At 45.0% G+C, this 23,178-nt stretch overlaps 1 protein-coding gene across 1 annotated transcript in view; it reads right to left on the reverse strand.

Moving 5' to 3' along the window:
* LOC307210467 (inactive dipeptidyl peptidase 10-like) overlaps window positions 1-23,178 on the reverse strand; it is a 62,765-nt gene that overhangs the window by 24,273 nt on the left and 15,314 nt on the right. The window contains exons 6-14 of the mRNA XM_079966361.1: window positions 22,661-22,735; window positions 20,406-20,458; window positions 18,704-18,785; window positions 16,918-17,038; window positions 15,680-15,834; window positions 14,246-14,343; window positions 9,791-9,914; window positions 9,083-9,121; window positions 674-781 (exon numbers count right to left, since the gene is read on the reverse strand). Coding sequence (XP_079822487.1) covers window positions 674-781; window positions 9,083-9,121; window positions 9,791-9,914; window positions 14,246-14,343; window positions 15,680-15,834; window positions 16,918-17,038; window positions 18,704-18,785; window positions 20,406-20,458; window positions 22,661-22,735 — 855 coding nt within the window. The remainder of the gene's footprint in view (window positions 1-673; window positions 782-9,082; window positions 9,122-9,790; window positions 9,915-14,245; window positions 14,344-15,679; window positions 15,835-16,917; window positions 17,039-18,703; window positions 18,786-20,405; window positions 20,459-22,660; window positions 22,736-23,178) is intronic.

Below are 23,178 nucleotides of genomic sequence, written 5' to 3' on the forward strand. Positions count from 1 at the left end.
AGCAGTGTGATTGGTCCACAGGAGCCACCCAATCCAGCTCCAGGTGGAAGTGAACCCGTAACCTGATTGGCCTACAGGAGAAAACCGGAATTAGCCAACCACGTGGGGCCCATTGTGTAAATAATGTATATAAAGCAGACATTCTGGGGGAACTTCCATTCCTCCTCACCACTATGAGCTGAATAAAGAGCTTGAAATCCACTCTCGACTCTGAGTATATTTCACTATTACTACCATGCCGTGAACCACAGAGAGTTTCCAAGTTTTGCTTTTCTTGACAGGGCTACTGTGCCTTTAATACCAGGCACCAGCCAACATGGTGCCCACCAGAGATGTTTTTGTTGGGCTCTCAATTCCCAGTAGCCCCAGCTGGCATGGCCTATGGCCAGGGATTCTGGGAGATGTAGTCCAACAACACCTGGAAGTCACCAAGTTAGGGACCCCTGAAAGATGCCTTATGAAATTCAGCCAAAATCCGCACACTGTCCTAGAGGCACAAGTTGCCCAACCTTGCTTTCAAATGTCTCATGGGACACGGCACGAGATGGGAGGCCAGCAGGCATATGGAGAAGCAAACAGCAACTTCTGTAGGAAGCCGTTCCTCCTCTGAAAATGGGGGGTTTTAAAGTTGGCAGTCACATACAGCAGGTGGTTATCGGGTAGCTAAATTTACCTGCGTGGAAAGCATGGTGACATGGTGGAATTCTCCACGAGGCCCTTGCTTCACAGGCACTGGCAGAAAAAGGGTCTCGGTGTCTTCAGAAAAGATAGGCATTCCTTGCTGGGATACATAGAAAGGAAGATGTGAATGCATTGCTGGATACGCAGGTGAGTGTTTGATATTATTATTATTATTATTATTATTATTATTATTATTATTATTACAGTGGTACCTCAGGTTAAGTACTGAATTCATTCCGGAGGTCCGTTCTTAACCTGAAACTGTTCTTAACCTGAAGAAGAAGAGTTTGGATTTGATATCCCGCTTTATCACTACCCGAAGGAGTCTCAAAGCGGCTAACATTCTCCTTTCCCTACCTGAAGCACCACTTTAGCTAATGGAGCCTCCCACTGGCACCACACCACCGGAGCACGATTTCTGTTCTCATCCTGAAGCAAAGTTCTTAACCTGAGGTACTATTTCTGGGTGAGTGGAGTCTGTAACCTGAAGCGTATGTAACCTGAAGCGTATGTAACCCGAGGTACCACTGTATTTGTTTTTTTGGTTTTTTTTTAATGAATATTTATTAGGATTTTCAATAAGAAAACAAAAACAAAAATAGACAGAAAAAAATGACAAAAATACAAAAATACAAAACTTAAAAACAATTAAAAACACATAGAATTTCAATTGCTTATTTTCCTTTAACTTGTTTCTCAGACCTCCTCACACCTCCCCTTCTTGTATTCCAATTTAAATTATTAGCTCAGCAAATCCTTATTACTTATTTCTCAACTTTACTTAATAATTTATCTTAACATATTATTATTTTATTTTTTCTCTTTCTTCCATTTCCTTGATTTATTTTTGCAAATCTTATCTTCATTTAGTTTAAGCCATTTTAGAGACCAGTTTTAATTTATCCAAACTTAAACATCAATACTTATACATCAGTACTCATTCTTAAACATTTTTCCTAATGTCGACCAAACTTCCCTTCCACGACTTTCCCAATTTTCATACCAATAACACAACAATATAAAAACAGAACAAATTATAATTGTATACCCTTTGGATTCCCAAACTCCACCCACCCCTTTCCCGGTTTCAGTCCCCAGCAAGTGTCCATCAGTCTCAATATAGTATGTCAGGGAACTGACATCAAAGGGAGAAACGGAGGCAGGGCACCAGAGCGATGCCGGGGAGGGAACCAGCAGAGGGGAAGGATTTCAGCGTGACACCAATAGAGAGGAGATGGAGGAGGCGGTGTCAGGGCTCCAAGACCCTTCAAGCGAAACTAGCGGAGAGAGTGCTGGCACGCCCCTGCCTTCCCCTTACTTGCGCAGACGCGTTCCGCGCAGAGAACATAGGAGGAGACTTGGGGTCAAACAGCTTTTATGCTGGAAGAGATTCAAGACTAACCTCCAGATATTATAAAGCTTTGAAGGAATGGTTAGTACAACCGTTGAAGGAGGTTTGCAATGAAATTTTAGAGGGGAAAAAGGCACCCGAATCGTGGAAAGAAGCATTTATTACACTTATACCAAAGACTGAGACGGAAAAAAATCAGATTAAGAACTACTGCCCTATATCATTACTTAATGTGGATTACAAAATATTTGCTGACATTTTAGCAAAAAGATTGAAGAAGGTGCTGGTGGAGGAGATTCATAAGGACCAAGCAGGTTTTCTCCCAGGGAGACATATGTCAGATAATGTAAGGAATATAATTGACATTATGGAATTATTAACAGTTAATATCAATACGAAGGCGGTTTTAATATTTGTGGATGCGGAGAAAGCTTTTGACAATATTTCTTGGAGTTTTATGAAGAAGAATCTCCATGGGATGGGGGTAGGTCAAAGGTTTGAAAATGGTATAGGTGCAATATATTCTGAACAAAAAGCAAAGTTAATTGTAAATAATGTGGTTACTGAAGAACTTCTTATAGAAAAAGGGACACGACAGGGGTTCCCAATATCCCCATTACTTTTTATATCAGTCCTGGAGGTTTTGCTGAATATGATTAGGGGGGATCAGCTGGTTAAAGGAATTCAGGTCAGAGCCAAACAATATAAACTGAGGGCATTTGCAGATGACTTAGTATTAACTTTACAAGAGCCAGACACTAGTACGAAAAGAGTTTTGGAATTAATTCAAGTTTTTGGTCAGGTAGCAGGATTCAAGCTGAATAAGCAAAAAACCAAAGTCTTGGAAAAAAATTTGACAAATGTGAAAAGAGAGAGGTTTCAAAGTGAAACTGGGTTAATGGTGGCGAAGAAAGTGAAATATTTGGGGATTAACATGACATCTAAAAATGTGAATTTATTTAAAGATAACTATGATAAATGTTGGACAGAGGTAAAGAAAGATCTAGAAATATGGTCAAATTTGAAACTTTCCTTGTTAGGCCGAATTGCTGTTATTAAGATGAATGTATTGCCTAGAATGTTATTTTTGTTTCAGACTTTACAGGTTGTGGACAGATTGGACTGTTTCAAGAAGTGGCAGAAAGATATATCTAAATTTGTCTGGCAGGGCAAAAAGCCCAGAATAAAATTTAAGATATTAACTAATGCAAAAGATAGAGGGGGGTTTGCCCTGCCGGACTTAAGATTGTACTATGAATCGGCAGCATTCTGTTGGTTGAAAGACTGGCTACTTCTTGAGAATACAGACATTCTGGATTTGGAAGGATTTGATAACAGATTTGGTTGGCATGCATATATATGGTATGACAAGGTTAAAGTTCATAAAGGATTCAAAAACCATATTGTTAGGAAAGCATTATACAATGTTTGGATTCGATACAAGGATTTGTTGGAAAATAAAACTCCTAGGTGGTTATCACCAATGGAGGCTAAGGGGGTGAAGAAGCTTAATATGGAAGCTAAATGGCCAAAATATTGGGAAATTTTAGAGCAAGAGAGTGGAAAAATTAAATTACAGAGTTTTGAGAAAATAAAGTCCAAGGTACGAGATTGGCTTCATTATTATCAAATATTGGAGGTGTTTAATCAAGACAGGAAAATTGGCTTCCAAGTGGAGAAATCAAAATTAGAAACAGAATTGTTAGAACCCAATACTAAGAACTTATCAAGAATGTATAACCTGTTGTTGAAGTGGAATACACTAGATGAGACAGTTAAATCAGCTATGATTAAGTGGGCACAAGACATTGGTCATGATATTATGTTTGCTGACTGGGAACAGTTATGGACCACCGGAATAAAATTTACGGCATGTAATGCCTTAAGAGAAAATATTATGAAAATGATTTATAGGTGGTACATAACCCCAGTCAAGCTTGCGAAAATTTATCATTTGCCCAATAACAAATGCTGGAAATGTAATGAGACTGAAGGTACCTTCTTTCACCTTTGGTGGACTTGCCCAAAGATTAAGGCCTTTTGGGAAATGATTTATAATGAAATTAAGAAGGTACTTAAATGTACTTTTCATAAGAAACCAGAGGCATTTCTTTTGGGCATGGTCGGCCAACTGGTGTCAAGGAAGGATAGGACTTTTTTTATGTACTCCACCACAGCAGCAAGGATTCTTTTAGCAAAGTATTGGAAGACACAAGAATTACCCACATTGGAAGAATGGCAAACGAAAGTGATTGACTTTATGGGACTGGCGGAAATGACTGGCAGAATCCGTGACCAAGAGAAAGAGACGGTGGAAGAAGATTGGAAGAAATTTAAAGTATATCTTAAGAACTGTTGTAAAATTGATGAGTGCTAAAATGTCAAAGGAAAGGAAAAGATAGAATTATTTGGTTGATATTTGGTTGATGAATTAGGAGAAAAAATTGAAAAAGAAAATAAGTTATTATTTAATTGGAACGAAGGGTTGTTGAAAAAATTTAAAATAAGGATGCAGAGAGGGGGAGGTAAGGGGAAGTCCGAGAAAGAAGGTTTATGAAAAGAGAACCTGAAATTATACTTGTTTATATGTTTTTGTATGTCTATATGTTAAAGGTAAAGGTAAAGGTACCCCTGCCCGTACGGGCCAGTCTTGACAGACTCTGGGGTTGTGCCCCCATCTCACTTAAGAGGCCAGGGGCCAGCGCTGTCCGGAGACACTTCCGGGTCACGTGGCCAGCGTGACATCGCTGCTCTGGCGAGCCAGAGCCGCACACGGAAACGCCGTTTACCTTCCCGCTGGTAAGCGGTCCCTATTTATCTACTTGCACCCGGAGGTGCTTTCGAACTGCTAGGTTGGCAGGCGCTGGGACCGAGCAGCGGGAGCGCACCCCGCCGCAGGGATTCGAACTGCCGACCTTTCGATCGGCAAGCCCTAGGCGCTGAGGCTTTAACCCACAGCGCCACCTGCGTCCCTTGTGTGTATGTTATTTTGTTTTAAATCTATGTTGGAAAATTAATAAAAATTATATTAAAAAAAAAAAGAGATTCAAGAAACGCCCATTGATGGATTCTGCAAGTGACTAACAGGTCACGGAGGGCGAGCTCTAGCCCTAAACATGGTTGAGCAAACGATCTAACTGAAGTGGAGGCAGTTTACACACGAGTAACCCACCCGTAACCATGACATAGTATTAGCCTGGAGATCTCACATCCGAGGCTCTTAAATCTCTCTCAGTTCCTCTCTGCCGGTCTTTTTGATAGTCCTTAATGTTAAACCCCAAATCTCGGAGAGGCTCCGGCCCAACAGGATCCATGTTTCTTCCAGCCAGACCTCCATACTTAGAAATGAAGCCTATGGGGTATTCCAAATCTTGTTTCATACTCCTTTCAAGTCCAAATGTCCCCAAAGCTCCAGCTTCGCCTTAATCAAATTTATAATCCTTCGGTCTTCAGATCTCCACAGAAGGAGATCTCTCAATTTTCCAATCTCCAATTCTGGCCAGACTTTCCACATCAAATTTTTATTTTGCTTTGTTGCCATCATGTCAGGCCTCAAGTTACAGCTCTCCTTTAACATCTGCAAAATTACAGCTCCTCCTTCCTTTTCTTCAGGGGCAACATATGTTTCCTTCTCCGTATTTTCAAAGCTCTCAGGTTTCTCTATTTGTCCAATTGAATAGGCTTCCTGTTTCAAATCCTTATCAGATTCAACAATGTTGTTTACTGTTAAGTTCAGAGTTGTGACGTTTATAGCCAAAACATCAATTTGGCCTTGTAACTTTCCCAAGAGAACAAATACTCTGTCCAATTCAGCCTGGATTTTCCCTCCTCCAGCCATTCTTGTAATGTCCCTTAACCCCCTCTAGAGGGATTTTGGTTCCTTAATGTTCCTTTCAGCTCAAATCCAAAAATCAAGTTAGTTTGTATCAGCCCTTCCTTATTTTCAACAAATTGTAACAAATATAACCAGCAGAAACAACAGAAACAAAGTTCTCTTTTTCCTTCTTGACAGCTAACTTGACAGCTGTCAAACGCTTCAGTACTTCATCAACAGGCTCTCTCACGGAACTCTCCCGGGTCCGGGGGGGTGACACTTCAGCTCCCAAAATTAGTTCTTTATCCTCCAGTAAAATTTCTTGTAATGTCAAACTGTGAAGTTAAAATCTTTTACAAAAAAGAAAAAAAATGAATTCTCTCGACCTTAGTTAGCAGGCCCTTTGCTTTAAATTATTTACAAAGGGGGGGGGGCGGACTTCCTTTTTAAACCTTCCCCGCTCGTTCCTAATTCATCAAAATTTCCTTTAAAATTCCAATTTCCGTACTACTCACGGGTTGTTGCTTTAGAGTCCAATTGTTCAAAGAAAAAAAGTCAGCGCTCTCCGATAATGGCTTGCGGCTTCACTCCGCAGAAGAAGCAGTCTACTCTCAGCACCGCACCGCACCCCGTCCCCGTTCTGGAGCCTTTAAAAAGGCTCCTTCGCAGATTGGGGGGGCGCAAATGGTGCCCGCCGAGTCACCACACTCACAGGCTTCCATGCCTGTGATTTTTAAGGGTTCCCGCGTCGCCGCAGCGGCAAGACCCAGTCCTGCGGAGCCGATTCCCTCCGGAGCTCGGAGGGAATCCGCCATTAGTCAATGGCGCTAACCCAGAAGTATGAGGTACCACTGTATTTGTATACTGCCCTATACCCGCAGACCTGAGGGCGGTTACAACATAAAAATCACAATATAAAAACAGAAAATACAAAACAAAAGCAACCCAATAATGCCCCCTGCCCATTACATTTTAAAAGGCTATGAATTGAAACCGGAGACGCTATACGTACCTTTCCTTGCTTATTTGTTGGTTTTGTATCACACAAAAAACTTCAATAAAAAATTATAGGGGAAAGGGGGCATTGGATGTCAATCAGCCAAAGGGCTTGTTAAAGAGGAACGTTTTTGCCTGATACCCATTATTATTATTATTATTATTATTATTATTAGACCTCTGATGGGTGTGGGCCTTCCCCCTCCTTTGCCCGTGTGCCTCCCTAACCCAGGTTGTGGTTATGCTGTTGCCCAGGAAGCTGCTCTTCTTAAAAACAGACTCTAGGCACCTCAGGTAAACTCACACAGAAACAAGTTGAGTGTACTAAACTGGGAGCCCTGCTTACACCTCGGCCTCCAGGCCCACTTTGGCTTGCTCCTCCGGTTCCCTTCTATACGAAGTTCTCCCTTCAAGTATTTCCCCTTTGACCCGGGACCTCCTGTAACTATACGTAGTGACAGGCAGCCATGCTCTGAGCAGCACTGGGTGAACCGAGTCTAGCTGCCACCACGTTCATTTCCCACAGGGCCTCAGAGTGAGGCTTGCTTGGGGGCATGTGGGAAATGAAGATACAGCAGTTAGACCCACCTGCCAAACCTGGCTCAAGTGTGCTGCCGGGCTGGACATTGATTAATTTATTTTACATGGTTCCGAACACCCTGGGTTTGCATTGCATAGGATGCTGCCTAACCATTAATCCATCTAAAGGTAAAGGACTCCTGGTTAAGTCCAGTCAAAGGCAACTATGGGGTGGGGGCGCTCATCTCGCTTTCAGGCCGAGGGAGTCGGCGTTTGTCCACAGACAGCTTTCCGAGTCATGTGGAAAGCATGGCTAAACCGCTTCTGGCGCAACGGAGACCAGAGGACATGGAAACGCCGTTTATCTTCCCACTGCAGTGGTACCTATTTATCTACTTGCACTAGCGTGCTTTCAAACTGCTAGGTTGGCAGAAGCTGGGACAGAGCAACGGGAGCTCACCCTGTCATGGGGATTCGAACCACCGACCTTCTGACTGGCAAGCCCAAGAGGCTCGGTGGTTTAGACCACAGCCCCAGCCGATGTCCACTAGGTTTAGTACTGTCTACACTGACTGGTAGCAGATCTCCAGGACTTCCGGGAGGAGTCTCTATCCTGCCTACCACAGATATGCCGAAGTTTAAACCATGGCGCTTCTGCATGCGAAGCCAACCCTTTCTCCCTCTCCACTCGGGTTGCCTCATGTCCTCTGTTTCTCCCTCAACTCCCAAGCAAAAAATGTTTCATGGTTTTTGGGTCATGGGCCAGGCTGTGAATATTCAGTAGGTCCTGGATTTCCTGGTACTTGCAGTGGACGCAGCCTGAGGCAAAGATGGCTGACCTGTGGCCCTCCAGATATTGTCTCCCATCACCCCAACCATTAAATCCAACAACATCTGGAAGACCGCACAGGTTCCCCACCCCTCGAGGACACACCGAAGGAACTATCAAAAGTCAAAACAACCAGCAGAAAAACTAAACACAAATAGTGATATTATTTCATGCTATGAAATGGATGAATAATTTGGAGAAGGCATTTTTAAGTTCTTGTCCACCATCTCTGTGGCTGTGCACTTATTGGCCAGAATATCAGAAGCTGGCAATAGGTTTGCTTCCACACACAAAGGCTTCTCCAAGCTGCTATTGCTTTTTGTTTTGCTTTGTTTGTTTGTTTGTTTAAAAAATTATCGACCGAGGGAGCCGGCGTACAGCTTCCGGGTCATGTGGCCAGCATGACTAAGCCGCTTCTGGCGAACCAGAGCAGCACATGGAAGCGCTGTGTACCTTCCTGCTGGAGCGGAATCTATTTATCTACTTGCACTTTGATGTGCTTTCGAACTGCTAGGTTGGCAGGAGCAGGGACCGAGCAATGGGAGCTCACCCAACCTTCTGATCGGCAAGTCCTAGGCTCAGTGGTTTAACCCACAGCGCCACCCGCGTCCCTTTTAGCTGCTATTGCTTTTCTGCCAACAGCTGGGAGCTTATTCTGGATAGCAAACATTTACAACTTGGGTCTTTTAGGTTACCTGACATCCCTTGCTAAATGAATGGTCATTTATTTTTTATTTTTTTGCGATGATGTTTGACATGGACATTTTGAAGAAAAAAATATATATATGTCAGTTGATTGACAGATAAACAGCAATTTCCTGATGAGAGGTGGGAATGTAGCTGGCCTGGCATAGGGAATAATAAAGGAGCAAAATGATCTCAAGCCTCTTACCTGCATGTCCACCCAGAAATCTGAAGTCACTTTGTATCTCTAAGAGGATGCAAAACGTGGTTAGCAAAGCGTTTGGGAGAAAATAGGACAAAACGTCACCCTGGTACCTCATACTACACCCCCAACCACAACCCCACTCCTGTATTCTTTATTAACTCCCTGAGGTACTAAATTAAAACCCTCTATCCCCCCTTTTATGAAAGGATGCATTTAAAAGGTGCATTTTGAAAGGCTTTCCAAAAAATGACTTTTAAAAGGTAGCCATAGTACGGACTCCATGTAGAGAAACCCAGTTCTCTCACACACAGAAGTACATGAGGGACAATTTTGGTATAGTTGTTAAATACCAAGACCTGGAAGACCAGGTGTGAAACCCCCAATTCTGCCATCGAGGCCGTTGGGGCCAGTCACCATCTTTTAGCCCAGGCATCCCCAAAGTCAGCCCTCCAGATGTTTTAGGACTACAATTCCCATCATCCCTGACCACTGGTCCTGTTAGCTAGGGATGGTGGGAGTTGTAGTCCCAAAACATCTGGAGGGCTGAGTTTGGGGGTGCCTGTCTTAGCCTAACCTACCTCACAAGGTTGTTGTGAGGTGGGGGGAGGATCAGGTGCACGCCACTTTGAGCACCTTGGAGGAAAGGTGGGATAGACGAATGTCATAACGAAATAATATGGGTGCATTATAATACTTAGTAACGGAGCTCACCTCAGTGCAGGTCCCTGTGGCAGCTTCACACAGACTCAGCACAGACATGTTCTGCGGCCTATTTAACCACCGCACAGCCAACCGGGAGTGTCCCACCCATTTTACCATGGTGATGTAATATTCCCTGGAAAGAGAGCAGTAGTGAAACCAGCATGCTTGGGAGGGAGGAAACTACCGTATTTTTTGCTCTATAAGATGCACTTTTTCCCCTTCAAAAATTAAGGGGAAATATGTGTGCATCTTATGGAGCGAATGCAGGCTCCTTGGCTTCAGCGATAGCAACGCGAAGCCTCCGAAGTGCAGAGGGAGAGCTCCCCCCGTGCTCCGGAGGCCATGCGTTGCTTTCAACTCCCGCTGCGCTCCGGGGGCTTCAGGCAGCTATACGCAAGCCTTCAGAGTGCAGCAGGAGTTCCCGCTGCACTCCAAAGGCTTGTGGATAGCCGCCTGAAGCCTGGAGAGCGAGAGGGGTCGGTGCACACCGATCCTTCTGGCTCTCCAGCCTTCGCTTCGCTGGAGAGGCGCTGCACATTTTTCCCTCTCTGCACAGCGCCCCTTCAGCGAAGCGGGAGGAGAAATGGAAGGGGCTCCATTTCTCCTGCCGCTTCGCTGAAGGGGCGCTGAGCAGAGAGAGGGAGATTTTTTCCCCCCTGTTCTCCCCCTCCTATGGTGCGGTGCATCCTATAGAGCAAAAAAAAAACGGTAAACAGTCTTGGCTACCTCAGGGGTCATTTGGCAAAAAGTTCACCGATCCATTAGCTGACCAGCATATCCAGGCCTCTTTTTTGTATTCTTGCCCTGCACCGGACAGGAAGTAGAAAGAAAAAAAAAGCTTCTGAACTGACCGGCACTGAGAGATGTCAAATAATTTGGTTTGAGAGGGAAAACAGCAATGGCTGTGCTTTGCACATTCTTCTGAGATCAGTAACAGAATATGACCGGCATTCGCTAGCGTCGTTTTTTCAGTCTGCAAACTTGAGGTAAATAATTACAGGTTGCATGTGGACTAACTGTGGTGAATGCCATAGGAGCTGGTTCCTAGGGGCCGTAGGGACTTTGGCCGCCACAATAAAATATTTGAGGGGGCTAGGCCCCCACAAAGTTGATGGGCATTCCCATTCAAATGGGGTGTGTGCACCACATCATGTGATAGATGATGCAGGGTGGGGCTTACCTGGGCCCCCAAAATATTTTACTCAAGCTGGCACCCCCTGCTGGATGCTATACATTAAAGCAGGAGTGGGAAACCTGTTGCCCTTGTTATAAGAATTCTAAGTTCTCCAATATAAAATAAAAAGGTAAAGGACCCCTGACCATTAGGTCCAGTCGTGACCAACTCTGGGGTTGCGGTGCTCATCTCACTTTATTGGCCAAGGGAGCTGGTGTACAGCTTCTGGGTCTTGTGGCTAGCGTGACTAAGCCGCTTCTGGCGAACCAGAGCAGCGCACGGAAACGCCGTTTACCTTCCCGCCAGAGCGGTACCTATTTATCTACTTGCACTTTGACGTGCTTTCGAACTGCTAGGTTGGCAGGAGCAGGGACCGAGCAATGGGAGCTCACCCCGTCACGCGGATTCGAACCGCCGACCTTCTGATCGGCAAGTCCTAGGCTCTGTGGTTTAACCCACAGAGCCACCCACGTCCCCCAATATAGAATAAATATTCATAAATGCACACATATCTAAATATATAAACCATGTGTCTGAAATAGCATGGGAGAGCAATCCTGAAGCCATTCTCACTCTCCCAATGACCTCACTTTAACTCTTACTCTACAGTAAGGGAGGCAAATGGGGAAAGCCTTCCCATTGTATTTTCGCTTACAAATCCTATCTTAAGGGCATATTTGTTTATGAATAGGGTGAGCCTGTGACCTGGATTCAGGAACTAAAGTACTAACCATCACAAAAGAATGGCCAGGCTTCTCAGGTAATGCAATCAGTGACTATTGTCAGGTATTGACAGGATTTCTGCTATAGATTGCCTCCTATGATGTATGTATGTATGATTGGGGGGTGGTCTTTTGCTAAGGGCAACGTCAAAGGTTCCTGCACACTTTTGTTCAGGGCCTCTCCCTTCTTGGAAGTGGGGCAGAGAACTCTGTTGCAACAGAAATAATAAATATCTGCCTTGTTTTCCCCTGGATCCTGCCTCCATTCATTTCATGTGAAAAGGATCTAGGAGTCTTGGTTGACCGCAAACTTGACATGAGCCAACAGTGTGACGCAGCAGCTAAAAAAGCCAATGCAATTCTGGGCTGCATCAATAGGAGTATAGCATCTAGATCAAGGGAAGTAATAGTGCCACTGTATTCTGCTCTGGTCAGACCTCACCTGGAGTACTGTGTCCAGTTCTGGGCAACACAGTTCAAGAAGGACACTGACAAACTGGAACGGTCTTGACTATGCTACCACTCAGGGGATTTGTAACTGGCTGACTGACCGAACCCAAAGGGTCTCATCAATGGTTCCTCTTCATCCTGGAGAAGAGTGACTAGTGGGGTGCCACAGGCTTGGGCCCGGTCTTTTCTGTCTTGGGCCCGGTCTTATTCAACATCTTTATCAACATCTTTATCAACATCTTTATCAACGACTTGGATGATGGACTCAAGGGCATCCTGAGCAAATTTGCAGATGACACCAAACTAGGAGGGGTGGCTAACACCCCAGAGGACAGGATCACACTTCAAAATGACCTTGACAGATTAGAGAACTGGGCCAAAACAAACAAGATGAATTTTAACAGGGAGAAATGTAAAGTATTACACTTGGGCAAAAAAAATGAGAGGCACAAATACAAGATGGGTGACACCTGGCTTGAGAGCAGTACATGTGAAAAGGATCTAGGAGTCTTGGTTGACCACAAACTTGACATGAGCCAACAGTGTGACGCGGCAGCTAAAAAAGCCATTGCAATTCTGGGCTGCATCAATAGGAGTATAGCATCTAGATCAAGGGAAGTAATAGTGCCACTGTATTCTGCTCTGGTCAGACCTCACCTGGAGTACTGTGTCCAGTTCTGGGCACCACAGTTCAAGAAGGACACTGACAAACTGGAACGTGTCCAGAGGAGGGCAACCAAAATGGTCAAAGGCCTGGAAACGATGCCTTATGAGGAACGGCTAAGGGAGCTGGGCATGTTTAGCCTGGAGAAGAGGAGGTTAAGGGGTGATATGATAGCCATGTTCAAATATATAAAAGGATGTCACATAGAGGAGGGAGAAAGGTTGTTTTCTGCTGCTCCAGAGAAGCGGACACGGAGCAATGGATCCAAACTACAAGAAAGAAGATTCCACCTAAACATTAGGAAGAACTTCCTGACAGTAAGAGCTGTTTGACAGTGGAATTTGCTGCCAAGGAGTGTGGTGGAGTCTCCTTCTTTGGAGGTCTTTAAGCAGAGGCTTGACAACCATATGTCAGGAGTGCTCTGATGGTGTTTCCTGCTTGGCAGGGGGTTGGACTCGATGGCCCTTGTGGTCTCTTCCAACTCTATGATTCTATGATTCTATGATTCTATGATTTTTCTCTGACCAGTCATGGACTTAGGGGACTCGGAGTCCCACTGGGGAGTTGGGCAGCAAAAGCAAAACCCTTTTTACATCACCCTTCCAGCGCAGCCCCTTACACATCATATTACAGTAGTCCAGGTGGGAGGTCAACAGAGCATGGTGATGATGACACTAGTAATAACAGCAGCAACAACAACAAAACAAGAAGAAATTCCGACGAAAGAAGAATGGCAGACGAAATTAATGGACTATGCAGAATTGGACAAAATGACAGGAAGGATTTGAAACCTGCGGGACCAGAGATTTACAGAAGATTGGAAGAAGTATATGAATTATTTGAAGAGCAACTGTAATCAACAAATTACTCTAGTAGGACTACAAGAAGTTTTGTAAGGAGAAATATCCGAAGTGTTACAAAGTAGAAAAAGATCGAGATATTGGTTATGAGTTTGAAATGTAATAGGGAAGAAATGCATACTGAGAGATTAGATTGGAAAATTTTCAGACAGGATTGATGGAAGTCAAAAATTTGAATAAGATGTAAAAGTATGTTTAATTACTGTTGAAAATGATATGTTAAGAAAACCAATAAAATTATATATATATATATAAAAACAGCAGCAGCAGCAACAACAATAGTAGCAGCAAATTTTTACAGACTTAAGCAGTGGTACTCAGGGGTACACATAGCCCTAAACATTTTGTACTCTTTGTACTTTTGTGTATTTATTTTTCCTGATTTGAACTATAAAATGGTGATTTTCTTGAGTCAAAATGAGAGTACCCCTAAACATTTTTTTTATAGAAAAAAAGCACCGGGTATAAGGGGAACGAATTTGGATCGGAAGTGTGGCCACACGGCTCAAAGGGCACGCTTCCTGAACTTGCAGCTGTTTGGATAAAGGGAAACAAAATTCCACCAGGTAACCCCGCCCCGCCCTTCCCCTTCACCTGCCCTGGAAGGATTCCGGAGGTAGGAGCTCCAGCAGGTGCAGCGCTCCAGATAGGTTCACCACAAAGAGTTGAACAGAAGGGATGGGCTGTCCGGCCTGAGAAGAGAAGAGAAAGTGGAGAGACAGGAGGAAGTCAAGGGCAAGGAACAAAATATGTGAACATGTCAGGGTGGGAGGTCAACATGCAACAGCAGGAGCTGTCATCAGTCATAAGCATTCATGCACTAATAGACAGGCCTGTGGTACAAGCAAACCCTATTCCATAGGAATGGGGAACCTGTGACCCTCCAGATGTTGTTGGACTACAGATCCCATGAGCACTAGCTAGGATGGCTAGGGATAATGGGATGCTAGGAAACTGTGTACATGCAGCTACTCACACAGAGTCACTTAAGGTTTGGCAGACAGCCAGGAAGCAATCTGAAGGAGTAAGTCTGCCTGGTGATAACAGAGGCATGGAGACAGCTCCCTGATTGGTCAAGCTCTCTCAAGGGAGTGATAATTAATGGCCTACTAACTGGAATGTGTTCAGAGTTCAGTATTCAGCGTTCAGTGTGTCAGTGAGTGTAGGAGTTGTGAGTCGTGTCAGAAAGAGCTAGCTAAAGATCCATGTTCTGTTCTGTAAATAGTCCACTGTATATAATAAACACCTAACTACAAATTCCTGGTTCCTGCTTCGTCTATCCTGTCTGCAGCCAAGTCGCCAATTGCTTCCGTGGATTCTGCGTTTACTCTGCTAGGTCTGGCTACGGTCCTGCAACTAGTCGGAAAGTTGTGAAACACCAATAGGTTTTGCCAATAGGTTATGGGCCCAGATTGGCGCAGATTGGTTGTTGTTTAGCAACATATTTAGGACTACAGGTTCCTCATTGCTTGCTTTGAGATGCCAAGAGTCTACACCTGGCTCTGCAAACCCTTAAGACCAGACCCTCCAAGTGTCCCTATTTTCCAGAATTTACAGAAGCAATCCTGGTTTCTGATATGATCCCGGAATATCCCGCTTTTCATTAGGACATCTCATTTTCATCAGAGGAGGAGGGAGGCTCCAACTGTGTTGCTTGGCTGCATTGCTCACCCAATAAGGAGTCTAAGAACGACTGCGGGGTGGAGCCTGCATGCCTTGTGCCGGCCTATCAAATCGGCCACATTGCCTGGGGACTCGCCTTTGCTCAGCTCTTCCCAGCGGAGAGGTGACGGTGGTTTTCCCTGCTGCATTCCCTTTGCCGGGTTGCTGCGCTGTGGGTACCACTGCTTGAGGCTTTGTTTGGCTGCTGGCTGGGTTTTCTGCCTTTGGCTCGGAGGGGCTCAGAAGTTGAACACACCTGTGCTCTGAAAATCCCTTATTTTGGCTGCTGATCCCTTATTTTCGAGGCTGCTGGTCCCTTATTTTCAAATCTGTAAGTTGACAGCTATGGATAGAAGTGAGACTCACCTTAGGATAGGGATAGTGTTGGCTGGTAGGGTATTTTCCTCCAAGAAACTGGGGCAGTTCCATCTTTGGCACCAGGGAGTTGTTGATGGAAAGATAGGCTAGCCACATGCTATCAGGTGAACACCAGTGAGCGCTGGCACTCTGCAGAATCTCCTCTTGGAAGCAAGGGGGGGATATCAGATATGAGTATCAAGCAGTAAACCACAACTGCTGGAGCCCACCTGCCTTTCCTCATGAGAAATGCAGAATGCACGCAGAATGCACAAAGGGGCACTCTTTGTCTCCGAAAACATCTGCGTCTCTGTTACTTTCACCTAGATTACTTGTTCAGACCCCTCCCCTCTCATTCACCCATTATTTTCAGGCCTCAACAGGCAGGTCACTCTGAACAATTCTACCAATGCCATCCCTGAAGGCAGCATGTTTATTTCTGGAAAGGTTAAATGAGGAAATAGCTCCCCCTGCAGGCCATGGAAGACACAACTGGCCAATGGACTTCACTGCACTTTGGAGTGCTTCATTTAACTTTAATTAAACTGAACTAAGCCTTTATCGATGTTTTGCTGAGTTCTTAAAAGGCAGGAGAAAGTGCAAATTGCTCCTAAAGGTAAAGGTACCCCTGCTCGTACGGGCCAGTCGTGTCCGAGTCTAAGGTTGTGCGCCCATCTCACTTAAGAGGCCGGGGGCCAGCGCTGTCCGGAGACACTTCCGGGTCACGTGGCCAGCGTGACGAAGCTGCTCTGGCGAGCCGGCACCAACACAGCACACGGAAACGCCGTTTACCTTCCTGCTATAAAGTGGTACCTATTTATCTACTTGCACTTGGGGGTGCTTTCGAACTGCTAGGTGGGCAGGAGCTGGGACCAAAAGACGGGAGCTCACCCCGCCGCGGGGATTCAAACCGCCGACCATGCGATCGGCAAGTCCTAGGCACTGAGGTTTTACCCACAGCGCCACCCGCGTCCCTTGCTCCTAAATGGCCATTAATCACCACTGTATGAACTCAGAGGAGAATTGAGAGGAACTATTTTTTGTTTATTTCATAAAATTTGTACACTGCTCGATTGTTAAAAAAAAACAGTCCTCAGAAGTAAAGGCAAGACTTTTAAAATCACAGGTGTGTGAAAGCATTCCACTGTGTTATTTCGGCACTGCAAAGCGGATGGGGCGATGCCACCCCCTAGAAGACTGCTGCCCCAGGACTCCTGACTGTGTTCATAGTGCCTTGACCTACTCACCTTCATATAGCCAGTCAGCAATCCCATTGAAGACAACTGCTTGGCGTCCAGATGTGGTGATGCGTTTGGCCCGGCTGGAGACTCCAGGCTGATAATAAATGTTGTTATCCAGGATAAACACCTGGGAAGGGAATAAATCAGTAAGATGACTGGATCAGCTCGTCCGAAACTTCTGGTTCTATGATCGCTACCAGGGATGCAATTTGGTAATTTAAGATTCTATACTGAATTGTATAGAATTGGGGGCTTCCCAATTCAGACAGCAAGGCATATTCCCTCCTTTACTTCAAAATGTGTTAGGCCAACCCTGCTGTATTTTCAATCTGTCACCCCCGCTCCCCAAGTGTTATGTACTGAGTTGAATAGGATCCAAAATGCAGCAGTCTGATTGATCCTAGAACAATAGGATCCAAAATGCAGCAGTCTGATTGGTCCTAGAACAATAGGATTCAGAATGCAGCAGTCTGATTGGTCCTAGAACAATGCAGCAGTATGATTGGTCCACAGGAGCCACCCAATCCAGCTCCAGGTGGAAGTGAATCCACAACCTGATTGGCCTACAGGAGAATCCCGGAATTAGCCGATCATGTGGGGCCCATTGTGTAAATAATGTATATAAAGCAGATATTGTGGGGGAACTTCCATTCCTCCTCACCACTATGAGATGAATAAAGAGCATGAAATCCACTCTCGACTCCGAGTATATTTCACCAAGTCAGCAGAGTTCTTCTGCCCTAAAGTCCTGCCCCAGCGGCACCACGGGTGATCACAGCAACTTTCTAGGGAGGCTAACCTTAACTAAATAGGTTGGGGAGCCAAAGAGCAATTTCACAGGCAAATTGCTGGCTTATGTTGCCGTTATCCACTAGGGATCCCTTCTCCAGGTCTTGCCCACAGGGATCAACTGTTGTTGTTGTTGTTGCTGCTGCAGCAGCCATGCTCACAAAGCTCTAACTCAAACTGCTGAGGATGGAAATCAAGTCACAGGCTGACCTGTGTTGTTCTTGGTTGTGACATATGAAATCAACAACAAGAAAACTACCGTTGGACAAACCTTGCCAGAGATTGGGGCTGGGAAGGAAACAGAGGCAAACTGAAAATTTCCAGAGGTAGCATTTTTTTCAATTTACGATGGGGTGGAAGGTTCACAGGCTATGAAGGACTTGCTCACAAATTTATTGACAGCTGCACAAATTATTATAGCTAGGAAGTGGAAGGGGCAAGCTGAATATAAAATGGAAGAATGGTATAAAGAGGTGTAGGATATTGCTATTAATTATAAATTAATATGTGCCATTAAGGTAAGACGGGAAATATGCAGGAGAAATGATTTGGAGGGCATTTGTGTAATTTGTACTGTTAAAACAGAAAGGGGTCAAACCATTGCAAGAGGTGTTGAAATTTTGGGAGGTTGGATAGTTACAATGGAATGGTCTCAGTGGTGGGGTGCACATTTTTATTCTTATTTATTTATGATTATTACCTTGTCAATAAAAAATTTAAAAATTACAAAAATAAAAATAAACTAGGGCTGCTGCCTGAATAACACAAATTTGCAGTCAACAACTTGCTTTTCAGGTAATGAATTAATTTGGTGGGCAAGACAGCTCTGTATTATTATTCCAAAATTATTCCAAAAAAGAGAGGAAAGAATGGGGGTGGTTAGGGTGGGGAAAAGCAATCAATGCCCCCAGTACCAGCCACCTGAGGTGGCTGCCTCATTCTACCTAATGGCAGAGCTGGCCCTGAATTTATGAATATGTAAATAAATTGAATAAGTACTTACCAGCTGGTTATCCTGGGCTCCCCAGGCTGCATATTGCAGACGAACAGTATCTGCCTTGGGCACATCGAGGTTGCTGGTCTCCCTGGAAAAGGAAACATGAGACCACTTTCCTGCAGGAGAATTATTTGGGAAGTGCGGCAGGCAGAAAGAGGGCAGTAGGGCCTTTTATGCTAATGCCTGGTCCACTGTTAGCAAGACTGTGTAATTTGGGGGGGGGGGGGACTAAGAGAGACTAAACAAGGTAGTTAAAGCTATGGTTTTCCCAGTAGTGATGTATGGAAGTGAGAGCTGGACCATAAAGAAGGCTGATCGCCGAAGAATTGATGCTTTTGAATTATGGTGCTGGAGGAGACTCTTGAGAGTCCCATGGACTGCAAGAAGATCAAACCTCTCCATTCTGAAGGAAATCAGCCCTGAATGCTCACTGGAAGGACAGATTGTGAAGCTGAGGCTCCAGTACTTTGGCCACCTCATGAGAAGAGAAGACTCCCTGGAGAAGACCCTGATGTTGGGAAAGATGGAGGGCACAAGGAGAAGGGGGCGACAGAGGACGAGATGGTTGGATAGTGTTTTCGAGGTTACCAGCATGAGTCTGACCAAGCTGCGGGGGGCAGTGGAGGACAGGAGTGCCTGGCGTTCTCTGGTCCATGGGGTCACGAAGAGTCGGACACGACTAAACGACTAAACAACAAAAATTAGTCCCTCTCCAAAACTAAAAGGGAATTTTGCAAAAATAACCGAACATATACTGCCGTAGTTCCAACAAACAGCTTCAAATTTTTGATTTATGGTGTGTGCTTTTAATAAAGTAGGGACAAGGAAACTGCGGCTCACCAGCTGTTTTACAACCCCACCCAGCACAGCCAACAGTCAGGGTGATTTGGGGACCCCACAGCTTCCCACAGCATCCTTGAATATACTCAATATTTTTAAAATAATCTAGGCTTAAGTATATAAATACGAAGTAAAGTGAAATGAAACAACCGTTAAGTTTATGGTACAGTGCTGAAACCATGGGGTTGGGAACAACGAACCAGAGCAGAAATATTTGGTGCTGAACAATCAATGACGCAGCCTTGTTTACTTAAAGATCTGGAGGACTAACCCAATGGGGAAAGGCTGAAGATGTCTGTGTAAATTTAGGAATATATTTCACAAGTTACAAGACTCCAGCACAGCGAGAACTTCTGGGTAAGAATTAATGTGAAACCTGAGTGTAGTATTATAAGATGTGACAAACCCCTCATGCGGTTTCCGCACACAGTACATGCTGGGAACTCAGCTGTGTATTCATTGAGCGAAAAATCCTAAGTATGAAATCGCTGAGCAGTGTAATCTGCTAATGGATTTCACATTAATTCCTATGCATAGACCGTAATGCCTATTGAGAGATTTCGTAATGGCAAATTGGCTGTTAGCCTACAGGAAAGCAGGAAGGGTGTTTTTTAAAATAAAAATAAAAAAAGATCTCTTTATTTAAAGAGATTTAATTACATAATTACTAAGACCACAAAGTATTACAAACACCGTTTTTTTTAAAAAAAAAAAATGTAAAGGGTGTCAGAATGAAGAATATGTGTGTTTATGTTAAAAGCTGCTCTGCCAATCCACAGCAGTAGGATAATAAATAACAATACAGCAAATAAAGACCTCGTTGTTCTATTTGAATAAATTCGTCCTACGGTGCAGGTCCAGTTCTTACCTGGTGCCCAAGTTATAGATCAAGTAGCGAGCTGTGAAAGAGTAGCGGAAAACCTACAGACCAGCAGGAAATAAAAAAAATGATGTTAGTGTGGAACAGTAGACGCTTCCTGGGACATCAGTTCTCCCTTTTTCTGCAGCTGCTTCGGCTAATGATAACCAAGGTGGTTGGCTTGCCTGGCAATCAGATAGGAAGAAGTGATGGACAAGTTTTGCCCAAAGCTGGATTCCTTTGGAGCTTGAGTGGTCCAACCAAATCCAGCACTCCCCAGTCAACCACACCATGTTGGCTCTAAGACCCTTAGGAGCGAAAGGGATCATTTCCATTTACTCTACCTGCATTTTTAACATTTCTTGCCTTCACCTAACCAAGCTGGATGGGACGCAGGTTGCGCTGTGGGTTAAACCACAGAGCCTAGGACTTGCCGATCAGAAGGTCGGCGGTTCGAATCCCGTTGCTCGGTCCCTGCTCCTGCCAACCTAGCAGTCCAAGTGCAAGTAGATAAATAGGTACTGCTCCGGCGGGAAGGTAAACGGCATTTCCGTGCGCTGCTCTGGTTTGCCAGAAGCGGCTTAGTCATGCTGGCCACATCACCCGGAAGCTGTACGCTGGCTCCCTCGGCCAATAAAGAGAGATGAGCGCCGCAACCCCAGAGTCTGTAAGGACTGGACCTAATGGTCAGGGGTCCCTTTACCTTTTAACCAAGCTGGATAGGCTTATATACTTGGGTCACATCCACAACATATACTTAAAGCACATTTAGAACTGATGGCTTCCCCCAAAGAATTCTGGGAACCTCCGCTTACCCATTGCGGAGTTACAATTCCTCCCAGCACCCTTAATAAACTACAGCTCCCAGGATTCTTTGAGGCAAGTCGTGTGCTTTAAAATGTATGGTGCAGACCTTGGCTCCGCCTCTCAATCCCGTTGAAGACTTTGATGCCTTTTAGGTCCGACATCAGCAGGGATGTGGGTGGCACTGTGGTCTAAACCACTGAGCCTCTTGGGCTTGCCAGTCAGAAGGACGGTGGTTCGAATCCCCGCGACAGGGTGAGCTCCCGTTACTTTGTCCCAGCTTCTGCCAACCCAGCAGTTTGAAAGCACACCAGTGCAAGTAGTAAATAGGTACCACTGCAGTGGGAAGATAAACAGTGTTTCCATGCGCTCTGGTCTCCGTTGCTCCAGAAGCGGTTTAGTCATGCTGGCCACATGACTCGGAAAGCTGTCTGTGGACAAACGCCAGCTCCCTCAGCCTGAAAGCAAGATGAGTGCCGCAACCCCATATTCGCCTTTGACTGGACTTAACCATCCAGGAGTCCTTTACCTTAGACGTGTGATCACAAATGCACTTAGATGACACTTGTGGACTGGAAATCCGAGGAGAGGCTTGATTTTCACTTATAATCAAATAACCATGGGATGGGATGAGGAAAGGAGTTGAGCTATGGCCTATGCAAAGCCCGATTTTTGGTACCTGCAAGGTGCTTTTGCAAAATATTGATCTGGCACTTAAATTTGGAATATTGATCTGGCACTTAAATCTGGCACTTAAATTTGGAAGCTCCTGAGTTTTATGGCTGCCAGTCCTGCTACACTTAGTAGTTCATAGGCTTCTAGCAAGTCTGGTTTCACCCTCCCTTTCTCACAGCTCCCAGAGATGTGGTTCTTGGTTTAGCCCCTCTTACTGGCGCCTTTCCAGAAGTTCATTCTAGCCACTGACAAACTGATGGTTGCTCCAACAGCCCTATAGCCCTATAGCCTAGCTGCATCATTACCGGCCCCACACCGGGCATCCTATATGATGTCAGGTGTAGGGCAGGTATGTGTGGCTTGGCCACAACAGTCTCGCAGTCCAAATGGGGAGAGACCTGGTGGGCCAAATCAGGCCCACAGACCAGAGGTTCCCCACCTATGAGATAGACTACAGTCCCATTAGAAAATTTTGGTGTATTAGCAGGAATGGATAGAGAAGCAAGATTAATTTTCCACAGCTGGCATGGAGAACGGTGACTCCGCACTTTTGCACATTTGTATGGTTTATAATTATCCAAGACGGGAACAGAGAAAGGCGGCCAATTTCAGCACCAACTGGCCTGTTCAAGATTCTGTTAGTGATAAATCTTGACCCTTTCTGGGGCAGGTGGCGGGTGGATCAATTCCAGCACCTCAGATATTTAAAGGTTTTGCCTTTTTCTCTTTTTTTTAATGGCTTGGGTAGAGGAATTAACCAGCCTGCAAGCATTTTGGGCCCTTACCTGCTGCACATCATAAGCCAAAAGCAGGAACTGCAAATCCGGTGACACTTGGAAGTGGGAGGCTTTCAAGAAATGCTGTGGAAGGGGAAGGAAAGAGGGGATGAAAGAAGAATGGGGTTGTTAATGTAAGGTGGGGCAACTGCTCCTATTATTGAGGCTAAGCTTATTTTCTTTTTCATATTGAAGCCTGTCAGGTGCTCAGAGCCCAAGAACAGGTGAGCAACCTGACGAGGAGTCTGGTCTGCTGTGGCAACATAGGAAGCTGCCTTAAACTTAGTCACCTCATTGGTCCATCTAGCTTGGTGTTGTTTGCATCTCTTGGTATTGGGTCTCCAGCTGTTTTTGGACTACAATTCCCATCATCCCTGACCACTGGTCCTGCTAGCTAAGGATGATGGGAGTTGTAGTCCAACAACAGCTGTTTGGGAAACTCTGGTCTTAACACCAAGGGTGGTGTAGGAGCCCATCAGATGTTGCGGGGGCCCAACTCCCAACAACCCTGAAGATTGGCTATGCTG

The sequence above is a fragment of the Podarcis cretensis genome, assembly GCF_951804945.1.
Source record: "Podarcis cretensis genome assembly, chromosome: 2".
Classification (NCBI taxonomy): Eukaryota; Metazoa; Chordata; class Lepidosauria; order Squamata; family Lacertidae; genus Podarcis; species Podarcis cretensis.